This window comes from Syngnathus floridae, chromosome 2, assembly GCF_059516105.1.
Source record: "Syngnathus floridae isolate MCC-2025c chromosome 2, RoL_Sflo_1.0, whole genome shotgun sequence".
NCBI lineage: Eukaryota > Metazoa > Chordata > Actinopteri > Syngnathiformes > Syngnathidae > Syngnathus > Syngnathus floridae.
The window spans coordinates 8142274-8160062 of record NC_142414.1 but is presented as its reverse complement, the minus strand read 5'-3'; the positions used below and the strand labels follow the sequence as shown (position 1 = coordinate 8160062).

Here is a 17789-nt window from a genome sequence, read left to right as displayed (position 1 = left end):
TCACATCTGCATCTCCATTTATCTGAGTGCTTCATCCAAAGCTCTTCCCACAGGCCTCCACAGTTGTTTTCTTTTCTTCACATGTGGGCCGCCCCTGAGCCAGACCGCACGGCTCACGTCTTTAGATTTACTGCACCCTGCGAAGGGGTGTGAAACCTCACACGAAGTATTGTAGATAACTCAACCCAGCTTCTGAAGGCAAATAGATCAGGTAGAAGATACACAAAATGGACATAAGAATATTGCTCACTGAACTGAAGTCTCGGATTTGTGGAGTCCTCAATAGACGATTGGGTGGACACATGAACACCGTCACAGGAAATCATCGATCGTAACTCAATTGAATGAAGCCGACAAGCGCTAAAAATTGAGTCGAGTCTCATTTGACACTTAAAAAGATATGAAATCCTCTTCGCTTGCAGATGAAACACCATCGTTGATTCATTGCGATAATATATGTCAGACTGCAAAGAGCTCTTTTTTTCTTGCTTTCCATCCTAATGCATCGATAGTAAATCTTCTCAGCTTGAGTTTTTCTCTGAAAGTGGCTGACATCGGCAAAAAAATTCTTCCTGTCAGTGGGCAGACTGCAGTTGCCTTTAAGCACCAACACGGCATCATAAAACATTTCAATATAATGGCCATGTGTACATCCATCAATTCATCCCTTTTCTATACTTAGCATGTTTGCAGCCTACTCAGCATCAGTTGACTTTGGGGTAAAAAAAAAAAAAAAAAAATGACTACACCCAGAACCGGTCGCCAGCCAGTCTCGGCCCACATATGAACCACATCTCCATTCTACGTCATTAAAAAATAAAACTGGAGACATACGGATGTAAGGAAATTTTGTTATTGTTTATGAACAGTTTTAAATTATATGTTGTGCCTATGGGTGTATGAATCAGAGTGGAAAGAGGTGAAAAAAAAATCCCTACTCACTCGGGAATAAAAAAAACCTAAGATAATTATAATATAATTAAAATAAAATATATTTTCATAGATTATTTTAATATAATTATAAATTAATTAAAATTTAAATAATTAAAATTCAATATAATTGTTAAAAAAATTGCCACTTTGTACATTCAAGTGGGATGCGATCTAAGTAGCAAAACTGACCAGACTTATTTAAAGAGAAGTTCCCCAAAGCCAAATCGCTGAGTTGTGTCTCACCCTAACATCAAGTTGCGAGTGTGAGCGGAAACAGAAAGCAACTTGTGATTTAAGATGGCGTGAAGATTTGTGTTTCCTGACCAGATGACCTCGTGCACATCTTCAGATAAAGCGGACTTCCTCGAGAAGTCAAACATTTTGCAACAAAACAACTTCAACATTACTTATGGCACAAATTGAATGTTTCTGCTCTCTGTTAGCAAAGTAGTTACAAAAATCGTGAAACCACAAAATGAAGCTGGCAGTAAATCCCAAAGTTGAAAGGTCAATATTGTTGCTTGTCTCTTACAGTAGTAAACAATATTGCAGTCATTCTTATTAGGTTTATTATCCGATTAAATTCTGACATTTAGTTGGATTGTTTGCTTGCATTGGCTAAGCTAGCCGAGACACTGAGCGTATTATTTAGCTGTTGTTCCAAAAATGACCTTTTGGGCTGCTGCTAATTCACTGACTTAATATTGTTACAATGCGCTGCGAACTTCGGGGGCAAGAATGCAAAAAGAGAATCGGAAAGGAATGCACCAAAAGACGGGCTCGTTTGTTTGCTGCGGTTGCGCAAGTCAAGCAAGTGGGCAGCTGAGATCCAGCGAGGCTTTTGTCATCCAGGAACAACTACCAAACATGCAATTTGATTGCAACTTAATATGCATCCTCGGAGAAGTTAAAAGACACCAAATATAACATTCGGGCTGAGATTTGTTGGGTGGATGGCAAAGAGGAATGTGGGAGCCCTGCAGAGAAGCCAATGAAAAAAAAAAAAGCTCCAGCCGGCCGGCGCAAAGCGAAGACATCGACTTGGCAGTAAAGCTGCGAGTCATGTGCGTCCATTTAAATGAGAAGGCAAGGCAGGACAGACGCGCTTCGACTGCCAAGCCGACACACTTGAGGAATGTAACAGCAGAGCAGCAGCCATGTGAGTCAGGAAAACAGCTCAGCAGCTCCTAGACTATGTAAACACACGACACTCCCCGAAAGGAAAACTAATATCGCAAAGAAAAACACATTATCCTGCACGCAAGGAATTCCATGCATAGTAATGCGTTTGTATGTTTGTTTCAAAAAAAAAAAAAAAAAGTTGGCGCTAATAACCAGCGAGTTGTCAACAGCTGATGTCATGAGCAACTTCGCCTCACTTTTGGTCCGCCCGCCTGCCCGCTTTAGCCCCAGCCCGCCTCCCGCTGTGTATTTACAAGTCTTGTGGGGTGTTGCTGCAGACAAGCCTGGCGGCCCACAGCCCCTGCAACACTTCCTGGAGAATTTGCAGCAGCATGTTTTCAGCTGCCATCAAAGGAAATTCCACCTCATCATGCCGTCGAAGTACCTCCGAAGGCAAGATGCCGGTTTCTAACCAGGCTGCTGCTGCACGGTAAGCTTGCGTTCCAACTAGTTTGCCTTCTGTGCATGCAAATAAATATATTTTTAATGCTTTAGATGTCCCGTGCAATGTAAACATTCTTTGGGTTAAAGTTTGAATGAACGCAATGACAAATAAGTGCACATCCAATCTTAAAATACAAAATATGAAATCCGATTTTTTTTGGTTCGTCTTTTGTGCAGCTAGCAGATTTGCATTGAGTTAAGTTCTCCAGCAATCAGCAGCAATCTGAGAGTTTTTCTTTTACCTTCACTTGATGCTCACATGCCAACTAGAAGTTGGAGGGGAAAGAATTGGGCCCTGGCAGTATTTTTTTTTTTTGTACCTGAAGTTGGGCATAGTCATGTTATAGACTGGGTTTTAATTATTCCTTTTCTCGCACCTTCTTCTCCTTTCAAAGCCTCATCTGTATCGTTCTTGTTTGCAGATGATTTGTGTTTCTTTGAATGATTTTTTTTTTTGTTCAGAGAACCGGTTCAGTCAGTCATCTGAGTTGGGCCTGGGGTGCCGATTAAGTACATTGTAGGTTAGGCGTAACCAAATATTGAGATATTAATGTCATCCAGACAGACAAGTCCAATAGCTAGTCATGGTGCTGGTGAATGAAATAAAAAAAAGGATCACAATAGTCCAGTATATTTTATTTAATTTTATTTATTTTTTATTTATTTATTTTTGTTTTATTTGATTTATTTATTTATTTATTTATTTATTTGATTTTATTTATTTATGTATTTAAATTTTTCTTTCTTTATTTAATTTATTTTATTTTCTCTATGGTAGTCATTTATTTATTTAATTTGTTATTTTATTTATTTTCTATCGGTGTTGTCTTATTTTGCTTGTTCTGTCAGGTCCCCCTGTTCCCGTCAATATTGCGCATATTTCCTTTATTTTTTTTTAAATTTTTTTTTTATGAACTGTGTCATTATGCACAGACATGACCTCACCCATGTGACCTTGAATGGTTATTTTCTTGCCTGTACCATTATTGGCTTCTTAGTTTCAAAGTTGTTCAAATGTTGCTGTATCTCTGACTCCAAAACAAAATACAAAATTGTTACTTTTCAAATTTTATCAGTTTTAATACAACCTCACTGTGTGTTATTTTATGACACACTCACATGAATAATCAAGATATTCATAATGATGCGCAAAGAAAGAATGTGAATCTCGCAGCCTTTTCCAGTAACTCTGGAAAGCCGAACCACAAAATGACATGTGACCACCGGTAGAAACCGAACCAAATCGTTAGCTCATCAACCTCATTAGTTCCAGTCCAGCGAAGCCCGCCTTTCACACACACTTCTTACCTACTAAAACGTAATTATAGTTGCCTGCCTGCGATAAACGCCTCATCGTCAAAACGCAAAGCCAGCATCCAGCATAACCATCGGTTTGCTCGCGGAAAATCATAAAAACAAACCGCTTTATCCCATCGACATCCATAATCCCACGTCCAGCGGGTTCGTACGGGTCGGCCAGCAGAGGGACCCGAAACATCTCATCAGCGCCGACCATCTGTGCTTCTGCAGATGGATCTCGCTCTCCGCATGTCACACACTCAATGAATGGAAAGTAATTGGCTCACCCCCCAAATTGAAAAAGTCCAATAGATAATCGTAGCAGTCATTCACGATGTGAGATAAAACAGTCAGAGGACTTGACGGATATAATTAATCCTCTTCTGAATTTAATTACCCCCCCCAATCGACCACTGTATGGCCTCCTCTCCAAAAAAAACTCTGCTAATTTCAAACTTTGCACCATTATGGTTCCACCCCAGATGGTCATTTAAACACGTATGTAATCTCCACGAAGGCCGGCCGAGGAAACAGCTATCCAAACACTCGAGAAGCTTTTCAACATGTTTCCTTTCGTGACTCCGACAGAAGGCGCAATAGTATCGACTGTATCTCACATCAAATGACAAAAAAGCGTGAAAATGAATAGCTGACAAAAGAGCCATGCCGATCAATATTCATGGACTCGTGTTTGGGAGAAGCCAGTTCTCAATGGGGCCTAAGTGTTCTCATTAAGCTGTTATTCCCTCACATTATCCTCCTGGTTGTGTTGAAGCTGTCTGGGGCTCTACCCCCCGCCCGCCCGCCCGCCTTGTTCCTGCAGCAGATGTTAAAAAAGAAAAAAAAAAAAGAGAGAGAGAGCCCTCATGCGACCTTTAACACACGCACGCATGCACGCTGACACCAAAACTACCGCCCCTCATCCTGGTATCTAATTAGGCTTCCAGCACAAAGACTCCCAGATGTCAGCGTCCTCCTGGCCTCCTTTGATTGCCTCCTTTCGGATGGCCGGCTGGGGGGCTGCGCACGCTGCGGGCGGCGACGCGTGTCGCTCCGCGGAGGTCAGCGCCGCCGCCGCGCCCAGACGCTTCAACGTAGCTGTAATTGCTTTAGGTGTAAATCACAGCAAATCACAAAGGGAGGGGAGGGGGGGGGGTCAGTCCGGAGTAGTACAGAACCAGTAAGCCCTACTAAAAGAAATATTTTTAAATGAACTCATTCACTCCCAATGACGGTAATAGACGTCAAATATATTATCTGGAAAGTGGTTGCGAACGCACTCCAATTGAGTGAGTGTTTTTTTTTTTGTGTTTTTTTTATCAGCTCGCTTATCTGGGCGGCCACATGAATGTGTTTACTTATCACTTCCGCTCCGTCCGCAATCTCCTCCCGGCGACCCGATGAAAACGTTACCATGCTCTCGGCGTCAGGTCAGTGCAATCAGGTGCGGTGCTGACACCTTTTGATCTCGATTTCCCATGACCCCCCCCCTCCCCCCAGGCTATTTCATCGACATGAAATCCAAGCATTAAACCCGCACTATAATTACGACGAGACGTGTAGCGAGACGTTAACGCGTTTCACATCCTGTTCACTGATTAGTCGGCTTCCCTCTCCACTCAACTGCCCCGCGGTCGTTTAGAAATGGGGCAGCGGGCTCGAAAACGCGGCGCGGGAGGTCAAACGTACCGAGGCTTCGCGTCGATCGCCAAACGGGACGCGTCACGTTGATGTGGGAGGATTTTTGACAAGTGCACTCATGCGACATGACATCAATTTCTAAATGCTTCCGATGATCCTCGTATGAATTCAACTAGCAGGTATTATTATTTGCTAAGCTAAGTCCAGGTTGTGTTTTAAAGGCCTCTGACCTCAGGGCATCCGTCGGCCGACCTTTGACCTCCAGCGAGGAAGTGCAGTGACTTCTCTTTTCGCCACTATGGTCTCTTTGTACAGGAGTAGTGTGCATAAAGTGAAGTGTTTATCTTCGGCCGTGGCCTCAGCCAGGTCCAACTGGTTCCCAGCGCTGTTTGGAGAGGTCTAGAAAAACAAAAGGGCTCGGGGCGGGTGGAATGGGCGGGAAGATCTAGCTTTGTCAAGCTGGGAAAAAGGGAGGGAACTTGGACTCTGATCTTGTGCGGAAGGTAAAAAAAAAGAGCAAAAAGTTGCCGGACGCAAGGTGCTGACTCTCTCCGCCCCTTTTCCTCCCCGCAGAGCGTCGCAGGTGATTGAAACAGCGCCGGACGGAAGAAACTTGAGCAGCTATGCGGAGAGGAACGTAAAGAGATTGTCCCTCGGCCCCACGGTAAGAACATGAAAAAAAAATCACTCTTCTTGTGACAGTGGGTCAACAGTGATCATGCAAATATGCCTCTGGGAAAAAGATCATTTTTCACTTCCTGTGTGGGGTCGTCAGGCCTGGCAAACCTTAATTTCTATTTCTTACATGAACGTTCATTCTGTGAACTTTATTTTGTAATATTTCTGCTTTAAAAGGAGGAGGTTGGATTTGCTTGTCCAATCAGATTTCAACCATGCCATTTCACATGTCATTTAAACCAGGTCGGCAATTGCGTCATATTTTGATTGTCTCTTGGCATAATCAATATTTATGTGTCTGATGATTGGTTGGTCTGAGCAAAAACTGTTTTACGAGTAAAACAAATCTGTAGCGATCCACAATCATTAATACAGCTTCTCTGATGAATATTTTTTTTAATTAATTGAACTAGATGCTCCATATGTACATAACACAGATATGTGTGCTGTGATTTAAAGAGACAGCGGTGCGTTCACTGCCGTCGGGAGATCACACGCAATCCGTCACTCATTAAAAGCCTCGCATGGTATGTCAGCGTCCGCACACACAAAAAAAACGAAACACCAGAGTGATTGACGGGCCGTTATCAGGGGTGGAAAATGATTGTAGCCGGAGGTTAACTGAAGGTGAATCGGTTTGCAAGTGCCTCTTTAAAATGTCAAGCGTAGTCATGCGCTGCCTTGTGTCACATTTCCAACCCCCCCTCCCCCTCCCCCCCCCCCCCCCCCCCCCGGGTATGCACAACGTAGCTCCGCCCACTCACATGTGCATACACAGGAAATGGGAACCACCACTTTGCCTTGTCGTGTCAGTGGATTTATTTCCGCTTCACACATTTCTAAGCATCTAGTAACTTTTTAAGGATTTGTAGAAGGTGTGGAGGCTGAGTCAGCATTTCATTGTTGTGTGATCATCATGCCGGTTCCCTCCTTATGACAGGAAGGAGGCAGGGCACGTTGTGAAATCGGAATCAGATTGCGTAGCTCGGGAAGGACCCAGTAACTGGGCCACTGTCATGATTACATAAGAGCAGTGTTGCTGGGTTGATTCCACGCCGCTATTTATTTTTATCACCGAGCGTCCGCCTGTGGTGGAGTGGAGAAGCTTGGCGTTACGCGGCGATGTGCACGGTGAGATTGAAACTAGGTCACTGGCAACGTGTGCCGCCCCGGGGCGGTCAAGTGTGGATGGAAATGGCTCAGTTGGCCAAAAGTTCTGTGGAGGTGAGATACGGTTTGGGAATTTTCTGCTGGGTTTTGAATTAAACATGGTTTGGGGTCCAGTTTAAAAAAAAAATCTTTGTAGCATCCACACAGTCATGCACACAAACTACACACAAATTACGCGCGCATGCGCACACACATCCGTCTTAATTAGATTTGCAATCGTTGTGATTGAAATCGTGAAAATGAGCTCATTTCACTTTTTCCATCTTCATGTGGAATGACAATAAATGTAAGGATGAGATAGAGTGGACTGGACCATCATATTCACGGGGGGGGGGGGGGGGATCACATCATGATCCAAATGGTAAAAAGATCTAATCCATGTGGATGGATGGATTTTTGTCAGCATTACAACTAATGCTGACATTTCCCTTAATCATTTAATAAAAAAAAAAAAAAAAAAAGGCATCAGCCCAAAGCTAAAACGCTCCACATCCTCGCTCACTCTGTCATAGAGAGAGAGATAGAGAGATAACGGATAACAAGAGGCTAAGAGGGGGGGGGGGGGGGGTCGCCTGAACTCCATATGACACATTATAGAAGTCATCTCGCACAAAAATATTACTGGGCTGATCCGACTCTAGAGTCACCCCCCCCCCCTTCCCTCCCCCTGCTCTGTTTGCTTGTAAAATTGCTTTAATAACTGTCACGTCGTTTTTTGACATGTTTTCCCAGCTTGCCAGTCACCGGCCTGTGCTTTTATTGGACCGCTTACAACCCTCATGTGAACGTAACGTTTGTTTGAGCGCGGATTGCAGGTGATTACAATCGCTTACATTTGGATTGGGCTCACAGCCGAGTTTTCTGACTGACCTGGTTTTTTTCCCCCCGGCTTGGCACATACACTCGTAGCTACTTCTCTGCCTGGCACCAAACTCTCTGACCCGTGTCACAGGTTGCGTGTCGCGCCTCACTAATGACGCGTCGTAAAAAAGTCACACACCTTGAGAGTCTTTTAAATTTTCGCTTTCCGTGTCTACGATTTAATTCGAAGGAACGATAATTACGGTTAACCTTTAATGTTAAAAATAAAGTTAATGGACCAATCAGAATGAAGATCAGCTCCGAATGACATTTTCCGTAGCTATCGTGCGTACGTAGATAAAAAAGTATAAACTCAAGTTGTTGTCTTATTTTGGAGGAATTTGATGTGACATCATTGAGTTTGTTTGGATTTTTTTTTTTTTTTTGCTCATATCAATTTCACGTTATATCCGCCCAGTGTTTACATTGGGTGTTAACCTCACCCTGCTGGGAGGAAGTCCCCTATCAAAGTTGTGTTTGTTTATACGATGCAAATGGGCCAGTGTCAGGATTGGATGTGCAGGTTATTTTATTTTGAATAATCGATCTTAATCTTAAGCATTACATCCGCAACCAGAATAGTCAGACGGTCATTACGCCGTAATCGGTGTGATGGCTCACTGACAAGAAATGCGATCGGAAAGCATCCGTGATTACAAACTTGGCACGCAAGTGTATTAGTGTATGATTTGAAATTTTATTTTATCCATCTCTCGCATTTCATAAACAAGAAGGGCGGAACCCGTTTAGCTGATAATTATCATCTTTCAGGAATGCACGTCAGCAAACCTGCAGCTTCACACGGCTCGACTGAATTACTTCTACCCGCCACTTATGTCATAAATTTGGTCAAGCTCGGGAACAAAACACTACCTGCCTCTCAGCTCGCGTTAATCATCAGCGTAGCCCCCGGGTTAGGTTCACAGGACAGCTGTCATATTTTGAAAAGTGCTTCTTTATAATAGTGTGTTCTTGCTCATGATTTAATTTCAAGCACACACTGGATTGAAACTCAATGTAGTTTAGTTATAAGGCTGGAACGGATTAATTGCATTTGCATTCATTTCAATGGGAAACCTTACCTCAGTTGTAGAATGTTTAGTGCCTTACTCAGTATTTCATTTTTAAGCACACACTGGATTGAAACTGTGGATCAATGTAGTTTCATTATAAGGCTGGAACGGATTAATTTCATTTGCATTCATTTCAATGGGAAACGTTACCTCAGTTGTAGAACGTTTAGTGCCTTACTCAATATTTATTTCTTAATCACACACTGGATTGAAACTGTGGATCATTGTATCTTAGTTACAAGGCTGGAACGGATTAATTGCAGTTGCATTCATTTCAATGGGAAACCTTACCTCATTTGTAGAACGTTTAGTGTCTTACGCAATATTTATTTTCAACCACACACTGGATTGAAACTGTGGATCAATGAAACTAAATTCTAAGGTTGGAACGGATTAATTGCATTTGCATTCATTTCAATGGGAAACCTTACCTCATTTGTAGAACGTTTCAGGTTTCAAACGAAACCGATGAAGTTTGTAACTCGAGGCGCCGTTGCATCAGCCCGTGCTCATAAACGTGTTCGCTGCGAGAGCTGATTCTCAAATGATTGGAAACTCAAAGTGCATTTGGAACATGACAAAATTCTCTCGACGAGGATTAAATATTGAAAAGCTGAGAACAGACAAGATTTCAGACGAGACACTCGACCGCCTGCGTCGACACGCGCTTCATACACGTTACACACGAGAACAGGGGGCAAAACACGCACGCACACGCCATGCCATACAGAAGCTGAGACTCAGCTGGGGCAGAAGTGGGGAATGAGGCGGAAGAAGAGACAGCAGGCGAGCGCCAGCCGGGATGAGCCGCTTTCCCCACCGCTCCGACCATAGGATCGGGAATGTTCCCTTGCTCCAGCAACTGGCGGTGAGTGTCATCCCTCCATCCCGTACCGGAAGACCAAAAAACTGGGGCAGACGGCAGACTGCCCCGTATTCAGGCTAGCCTCCAGCTAGACGGGGATTGTTGCAGGTTAGCGACTCGTGGTGGCGGATTATAAATATTGAGCTGACATTGAAATATTTCGACTTGTTTATTTGACGGTATCGGCGATGCAAGGTGAAGCGAATCCGTGCAGCATATGTAGGTCACTTGCAGGCGAGCCGTGATGCAGCGCATTCCGACTTGCTCCGTATCTCCTCAATTTGCCATCTGTGCATCTTGAACTGTGACGGGCCATTGTGTAAAAAAAAAAAAAAAAACTGTAGGACCTCTTCATGCTTGGAATCTCTCCAATTGTGCAGGAGATGTTCAGTGGAAGGCAAGTCGGACTGACAAAGTATCTGCTGAGCTCCAGGACGCCTTATATCGTCCGTTTAATTACATGAATGGGAACTGGATAATGACTAATGGCTCATAAAAAAGAGAAGAAGCCAGACAAACGGCAACCAACCGGCCAGCTTCGTGATGCGTGATTGAATTTTTCCATCCTATTTCACTGTCATGCCCAGATTACCTCCAGAGTTCCTCCCCCTCCCAAATCCCAACCTGAATCTTCTCACACATTCTGACCCACTGAACCTGAAATGCTTGAATGCAACAACATACATCAAAAATATTGGCATCGCCACTCGTGTTTTATTTTTACGGAGTCTGGATCAAAATGAAGCTTTGTCGAGGTTCCCGGGGGTCGTTTTCATCTTGCTTTGACTGGCAAGCCAATGAAAGCTACACTTGAACTAAAGTTGCGAGTGACGGCCCATATTTATGTCCTTCGTGTGTAGCCGGGCGAGCGGGCCTACTATTTAATCATCTTCGACTGGCTAGGATTTGTGAAATAAAAGCTGTTTCTATAAATAAAAAAAAAGTCACAGGATAAAAATCCCCCAAAAATAATATGAAAGATAATTCGATAGTCATGAATTATACCAGAGTGTCATAAAATCGTAAAAGCCGTTCAAGTGTGAATATAAAATCGAAGTGTTAAATCATTTTCCTGGATGAGATACAAAGGTGCTCCTTTTTTTTTGTATTTCGGCAAATTAAAAGTATCTTGAGGATTATGCCGCAATCTGCTACCCTGCTAACTTTATGCAAATATCTCTCAGCTGCAAGCTGCACCACCCCGCTGCTTCCCTTCGTGCCCGCACGCACACACGCACACACTCGCACGCGCACACACCCTTGGGGCAGTCATGGGAGGGCCATGAAAAGGATGCCGAGATGATTAATTAACTCTGCCCTGGTTTTGATAGCGCCTTATTGGCTTTAAACACACAGTGTTTCTGCTTTAGAGCTTTGCATAGATTAGCTCGCAGAGCAGCACGCACACAATTCCCAAATATTGAGGCCATCTTTTTTTTTGTAGTCAACTGAGGATCCATTAAAACCGACGGATAAATGAAGTTAGTTGTGATTAATTATTGTATGATGACTGAGTGTGCAGCTCACCTGTCAGCTACCTGTGGTCATGCAGAAATTAATTCATGGAAGAAATCAATCCATAATGGAAGCTTAGCGTTTTAGGAGGTCACGTGCAATGACCGAAAAGTGTGCACAGTTGTTGAAATTTTATTAATTTTATTATCATATTTATTTATTTATATTATTACATTTATATTATATACATAATATATACAAATAGATAGCTAAATAAATAAACAAATAAATGAATGAATGAATGAATGAATTTTAATTAATTGATTTAAAAAAATATATATATATACATATATATATATATATATATATGTATATATGTATATATGTGTGTATATATATATATATATATATATATATATATATATATATATATATATATATATATATATATATTGTGTATGTATGCATCCGACTCCACGTACGCATCCCTGGGGTTTGGTGTGTGTTGTGTGTGTGTGTGTGTGTGTGTGCACGTGTCGCCCCCAGCTGTCCCTGCAGCGGCCCTGACCGAGCGTCCCTGGGGCTTGTGTACTTTTTCATCAGTGACAGATTCAAAGGGTCATTTGCACAATACACTCGTGTGCGTGTGTGTGTGTGTGTCACCCCCCCATACGATGGCTCGGTATTGTGCGCAGGAAATCACCTGCGTGGCTGCTTGATGCGTCACACATTGCACATTTGCATGTTTGCGTTGAGCTTGTACAGAGCTGGCCTGCGTTGCGAAAATGGTTAAAATCCTGTCTGGCTTGTTTTAAAGCCACGGTTATTTTTATAGCAGGCACCGCTCCCTTAATTTCTCGCTAAAGTGCTTTTATGCTAAGCAGCGGGCCGGACGCATTATAAAAATGGAGACAGACTGTCTGTTTCGACTCAAACGGCGCCACCTTTGCCGTGTAACAAGGTGTTGCGGAGCTTTTCACCCATGGTGACATTGAGTTGCTGATCTTGCCGCGGGTAAGAAATATTTTGGACTCATTAGTTTTGTAAAATATGCACTTAAACTTCTTGTTGTACTTTAAAGTTATCGTGACAATATGATTACAGCAAGTTGTAAAACCAAATGTCGACTCGTTCGACGATTACAGGAAAATTCACGTAAGTGTGTCTTGACAGAGAATGCAATATTTCTGGCCAAGAAAATATCACGGCCCAACTGGGCTGTAAATCACATTCATATTTTTTAATGCATTGAAAGACATTCTTAATTAAGAGTGATGACTGCAGGCTTCTCCTACGCTAAATTTAAAATAGAAAAGAAGAGCTACTTCCATTAGATTAGAAGCAAGTCTGCTGTGTTCACCCCCACAACGGCGCAGATGCCCCTTTCTAGCGGTCACTCCTTTTTCCAAGTACATTACCGAGCAATTTAGTCAAATAAAATTCTTCCTTTTCAAGATGAATTGATGACGAGATGTCAAAGATGGAAAAAAATCAATATCATCCTTGTCTAGAAACAATTGTCCTCGTTCAGAGGACACGATATGAACTGTATGAATCTATAACTCACTTTTACGGTGATGCGCTGAATAATTTCCTGGCGTGCTCACTCACTGCGGCCAGACATCAGAACCCTGATTAGGATTTTATGAGGCGGGCCGGGCCCCAGGTGAACACTTTGAATAGGGAGGGGGGGGATGCCCGGGGGCCGATTGTGTAGCGTCAGTGGTCAATGCTTGTCTTTGTACACGGCCACAGCGGTCACCGAGGGACAATTGTGAGGACCCGAGGGCGATCAAGCTGCGACCCGACATCCATCTGCTGATACAGCTGGAGTCGCTGTCACCTTCCATGCATCGTCTCAATTTTGCTGATTTCTTTATTTCGGATTTCTTTTAGCATAAAGACAAGATGGTGGGTTTTTTTGGGGGGGGGAGATCGGGGCTAAATATTTTAGTCAATAAGCCTCTGACCCATTTCTAGAATACATGGCTCGACTCCAGGTCCTCCTTTCACGTATGTTTTGTGTACGTTTCACGGCTCACCGCGTCGTCGTGCCGTGCGGCCTCCATCGATGAGACACCCAATGCGGTCGGTGCAACTTGTGACCTACAAGTGAACAATGCAGAATGGCCCAGTGTGCGACGTACAATGCCACGGCAAACAGCTTTCATGGGTGGAGGGCATCTGATGGGCCAGCTATTGTAAAGCCTTCCAAAGAAGCCGCTACCTCACTTCAATCAACCCCGTTGGCCATTGCCGCTTGAGAAATAGCTTCCAGAAGCTTCAGAGAATGGGAGAATGAATTGCTAGAAGGGGCTGATGGGGTCAATGGAAAGGGGGGGGGGGGGGGGGGGGGGGGCCACCCATGATAAAAGGGTTAGCTGAGTAAACATGTAGTAATGATAGAACAGTGTTGTTATTGTAAGAGCAAATAGCTGGCCTAAGCAAAGGAAGTTTAGGTCCTTTTCATTTTCCCACAGCCGCATCCTAATTACCTGATTTTGGTGCGCTAATGTTAGCAAAAAAGCTACAACATATTTCTGTGAAGCAAGAAGGGCTTATCGATAAAATCGACCTTTGACACGTCACTGAAAAACGTGATTGGCCGTAAAGTCGAAAAGAAATCCTCTGATGTCACCCCCAGTTTGAGAAGCTTAATGAGAACCAGCCCTCTTGTCAAATTCCTCGACGGGGCGCATCTGGAAACATTAAAAGTGGCGTGGCTGCTAAAAATAAGACTGCACATGGGAAGATAACAAGGAAGTCGTGCCATTAATTGTGTAAATATGGCACGTGTCTGGCTCTGGAGTCACATTGGAATTCCGAGTCTGCGATCCAAGTCGTTGATGGGTTTGAATTATTGCGAGTTTTCTGCAAAGACTTCATGTCATGTATGTTGAGTTCGGAATGCTGCTCCGACGCCAAAGCAAAAGAACATCGCCAAAGGTGCGCCAAAGGACATAAAGAAATTGATGAATTATTCAACATGGAGCGCTGACTGAGGGTTGTGTTATTTACAGTTGGAGCTGGCGCTTAGGGGGCGGCTTAGATTTACAACGCCCATGTGTGCATGCTTGTCCTCTGGGTACCTCCATTCAAGTTGCAACCTTTTGGCGCCGGGAAAAGATGAGAAATCATTTATGACCCCGGGATTAATCGCTGCACTCCAGCTCGGCGCTAGGGTCAGAGGTCACCACAACCCATCTCTTTCTCATTGATATTTGTATATTGCTCCTGAAGCAATCCTGTAGCATCTCCAGCTTTATGCTCAACTTCTCAGCTTGTGTGGAATCTTAAATGGGCACTTAAGGAGGAGATGCGGGAATATTTTTCAGCAGCCTCACCATCTGCCTGACACCTGGGTCGACAAGCTTGGCGCTCAAATGGGCTGAGGCAATCAATCAGACTCAGGCGTGAAAAGACGAGAGCTAACATCAAGCTCAGTTGGGAATTGCTCTGGAACAAGATATGCTTGGAGTGCCTCCGTCCGTCCGTCCGTCCATACCCTGGATTCAAACCCTCAACCTCAGGGCTCTTAGATCAAATTTGAACCGGTCAGTAAGGTGTGCCGTAATCCCGTCAAAGGCTAAACAGAAGCTCCTCTTGGCGCTTGAAAAATGAAACAGCAAACATCTGTTTGGCATCACTCTCAGCTCAGCCTGCCCTTTTCCCTCCTCTATCACTTTGGCCTTCATCTCATTTCCAAGTCACGACTGGAATGCTGAGACGGCGTCTCGTTTGAGGGCAAGCGGCAGTCAGCGGTCTCTCGTCTTTGCTCTCTGACCGACCGGCCGGCCGGCCGACATTCTCTTTGTAGCAGTGACAGCCTCACCTCGCCCGCCTTCGGCTCTCTGTTTCCTTTTCATTTCTTTCTTCAACGACCCCCGATCCAAACTCTCCCGCTCTTACCGCACCTGGCACAAAATGATCCCCCAGATGGTCATAAAACCTAGGCTTGTAAAAACTCTGGACAATTGGGCACCCCTCTTGTCCTCAGTAGTTTTGGAAGTAAAAACATAAATACAGACCAATTATTTCGTTTTATCGGAGGTGAATTGGGCTATTACTGCAAGTCATAGAAGGAATAACACAGGTGCTATATTTAAAGTGTGGCTTTGTTAGCGCAGCTAGCAGCAAAGCTAGCTGAAATATCCACAGCATTCTTGCTAACACAACATCGTACACTCCTCGTCTCCTTTGCCCAATTTCCCGTTTGCGGTTTACCCCGTGAACAGTTTGGCCAGTGTTCCCCCGCTAGCATGAATAGGACGCTCTGTGCAACTCAAAGAGCCCGATAAAAAAGTCCGACACAAGGGGAGCTATTTTGAGCGCTGCCGGTGGCTCGTGTTTGGAAAGATAATCCGCCAACGATTCTTGATGGTGGTGAGGTGTTGATGTTTGGGCTGGCCGAGGCAAAAGGCGCCGCTAGACATCAGATAGCTCGAAACCATTCAAGAGGATGAACAGGGTGGTTTTTGTCCGCCAGGTAATCCGGATTGGCATTCGGGTCGGAGAAGCGGGAAAAGAATGTCCGGTGAACTGGAAGCATTTGTTCAGTGTATGTTTGTAAAGATCTCACTGATTTCACAGGTTGGAAAATGTTTCAATTTTGGCAGAAGCTTGTTGGCTGGTGGGAATGTTTGGTTTTTGATTGTGGATAGCCGAGATGTTTTCTCAGCACACAAAACACACAAAAACACATTTTGCATTCTACTCCCTGGCCAATTGGCTCACTGAGGCTTTCGTGTTTGTCAAAGCTACAATTTTGGGGTTTGGCGTTACCATCCAAGAGTTCATGCTGGCACGACCTGTCAGAAATATCCCAGCAAGCCGAGGCGGGTGGCGGTGAAGGGATGGAGGGCAAAGGTCACAACCTTGTAGTTCTTGTGAACTGCTGACCTCAGCAAGGTGTGAAGCCAAATGCTCTGATGCAATCATGATAATGCCAATGTGGTCACTGGAATAATGTTTATTTATTTATTTATTTATTTATTTATTTATTTAATCATTTTATTTTAATTAATAATGATAATTTGACTTGTGGAGCAGCGCTACATAAACCGACATTTATTCATTTATTCATCTATTTATTTATTTATTATTTTATTTATTTATTTGTGAGATTATTTAGATTAAAAACCTCTTTTACAAAGGAGTTCTGGCCAAGAAGCAGCAAGTTACATTTACACAGCTTAATAAAATTGACATATTTCTTATATTTTAATACTTTATTTTTATTGATTTTTTAATTTTTATTTTTCATTTATTTAAGCAATGCATAAGATATTTTTTCCCATGTTTTTACTATTTCATGCGATGAAAAAATTTCCAGCGATGTTCTGCTGCGGCGTTAAGTTGTCCTGAACAGTTCCAAGCTTCCAAGAAACATGCTTAAGATAAAGTTTGAACAAGTCCAGATCTGTGAGGAACTGCTTTCTGCTGCACTTTTCTCTGGTGCTGTAAAAGCTGTCAGAACTCAAGCCAGGCTGAAGATATACTAAGATTGCAACTCACACGTGAGCGGGGGGGTTTTTAAATCTTGCCTTTAAATAGCGTCCACATGACAAGGAGCGTACGGCATTCCTGGCATTCCTGCATGTTTTCTAAGGCCCTGTCATTAGGAGCCAGCCGGCTTCCCTGATGACAACACTGACTCAGGCAGCCTTACTTTTTGTGTTTGATGTAGCCTGTAAATATTTCCTCTGACAGCCCTTTCACAAAAGAAACAATTGGCTTTGTGCGCTAGTCAAAATCATTATGAAATGCTAATGGGAGGAAGACGTTTTGTCTGCTTGAGCAAACATTAAAAAAAGATGGCAATCTAGTTTCAATTGCTCAAGCAGAAGTTTTTATGGAGTCACACACTATGTGGCTTTTATTTTTTTTTGTCTGTAAGGTGCTGACGTTGCTGCTGTTTGGATAGTTAGGAGATCCCCCTGCATCCATTTTGGGACGTGAACTATTCCGGCTCCTCGACTGTTTTCCCTCCGAACAACTAATTGTCCCAATCCAAGTGAATTCTTTTGCTTATTGTTGTCATCTCCTCATGGCAGGACTACATGGACTCCAACCAATGCATCGATGAGCTCCTCAAACAACTTGAGGAGGAGCGCCGCCATATTCGAAGGTAAGACCTAAGAGCAGATGTTGGGAGCGGCTCTTCGCCCCAGCTGCCGGCGATCCCTTTC

The 17789-nt window shown here is 43.6% G+C and overlaps 1 protein-coding gene across 1 annotated transcript in view; it reads left to right on the top strand.

The window, feature by feature from the left end:
- Window positions 1-2325: 2325 nt before the first annotated feature.
- LOC148401525 (nck-associated protein 5-like) overlaps window positions 2326-17789 on the top strand; it is a 62814-nt gene continuing 47350 nt past the window's right edge. Inside the window, exons 1-3 of the mRNA XM_088369192.1 lie at window positions 2326-2545; window positions 6073-6163; window positions 17655-17728. Coding sequence (XP_088225318.1) covers window positions 2448-2545; window positions 6073-6163; window positions 17655-17728 — 263 coding nt within the window. The 5' untranslated portion in view covers window positions 2326-2447. The remainder of the gene's footprint in view (window positions 2546-6072; window positions 6164-17654; window positions 17729-17789) is intronic.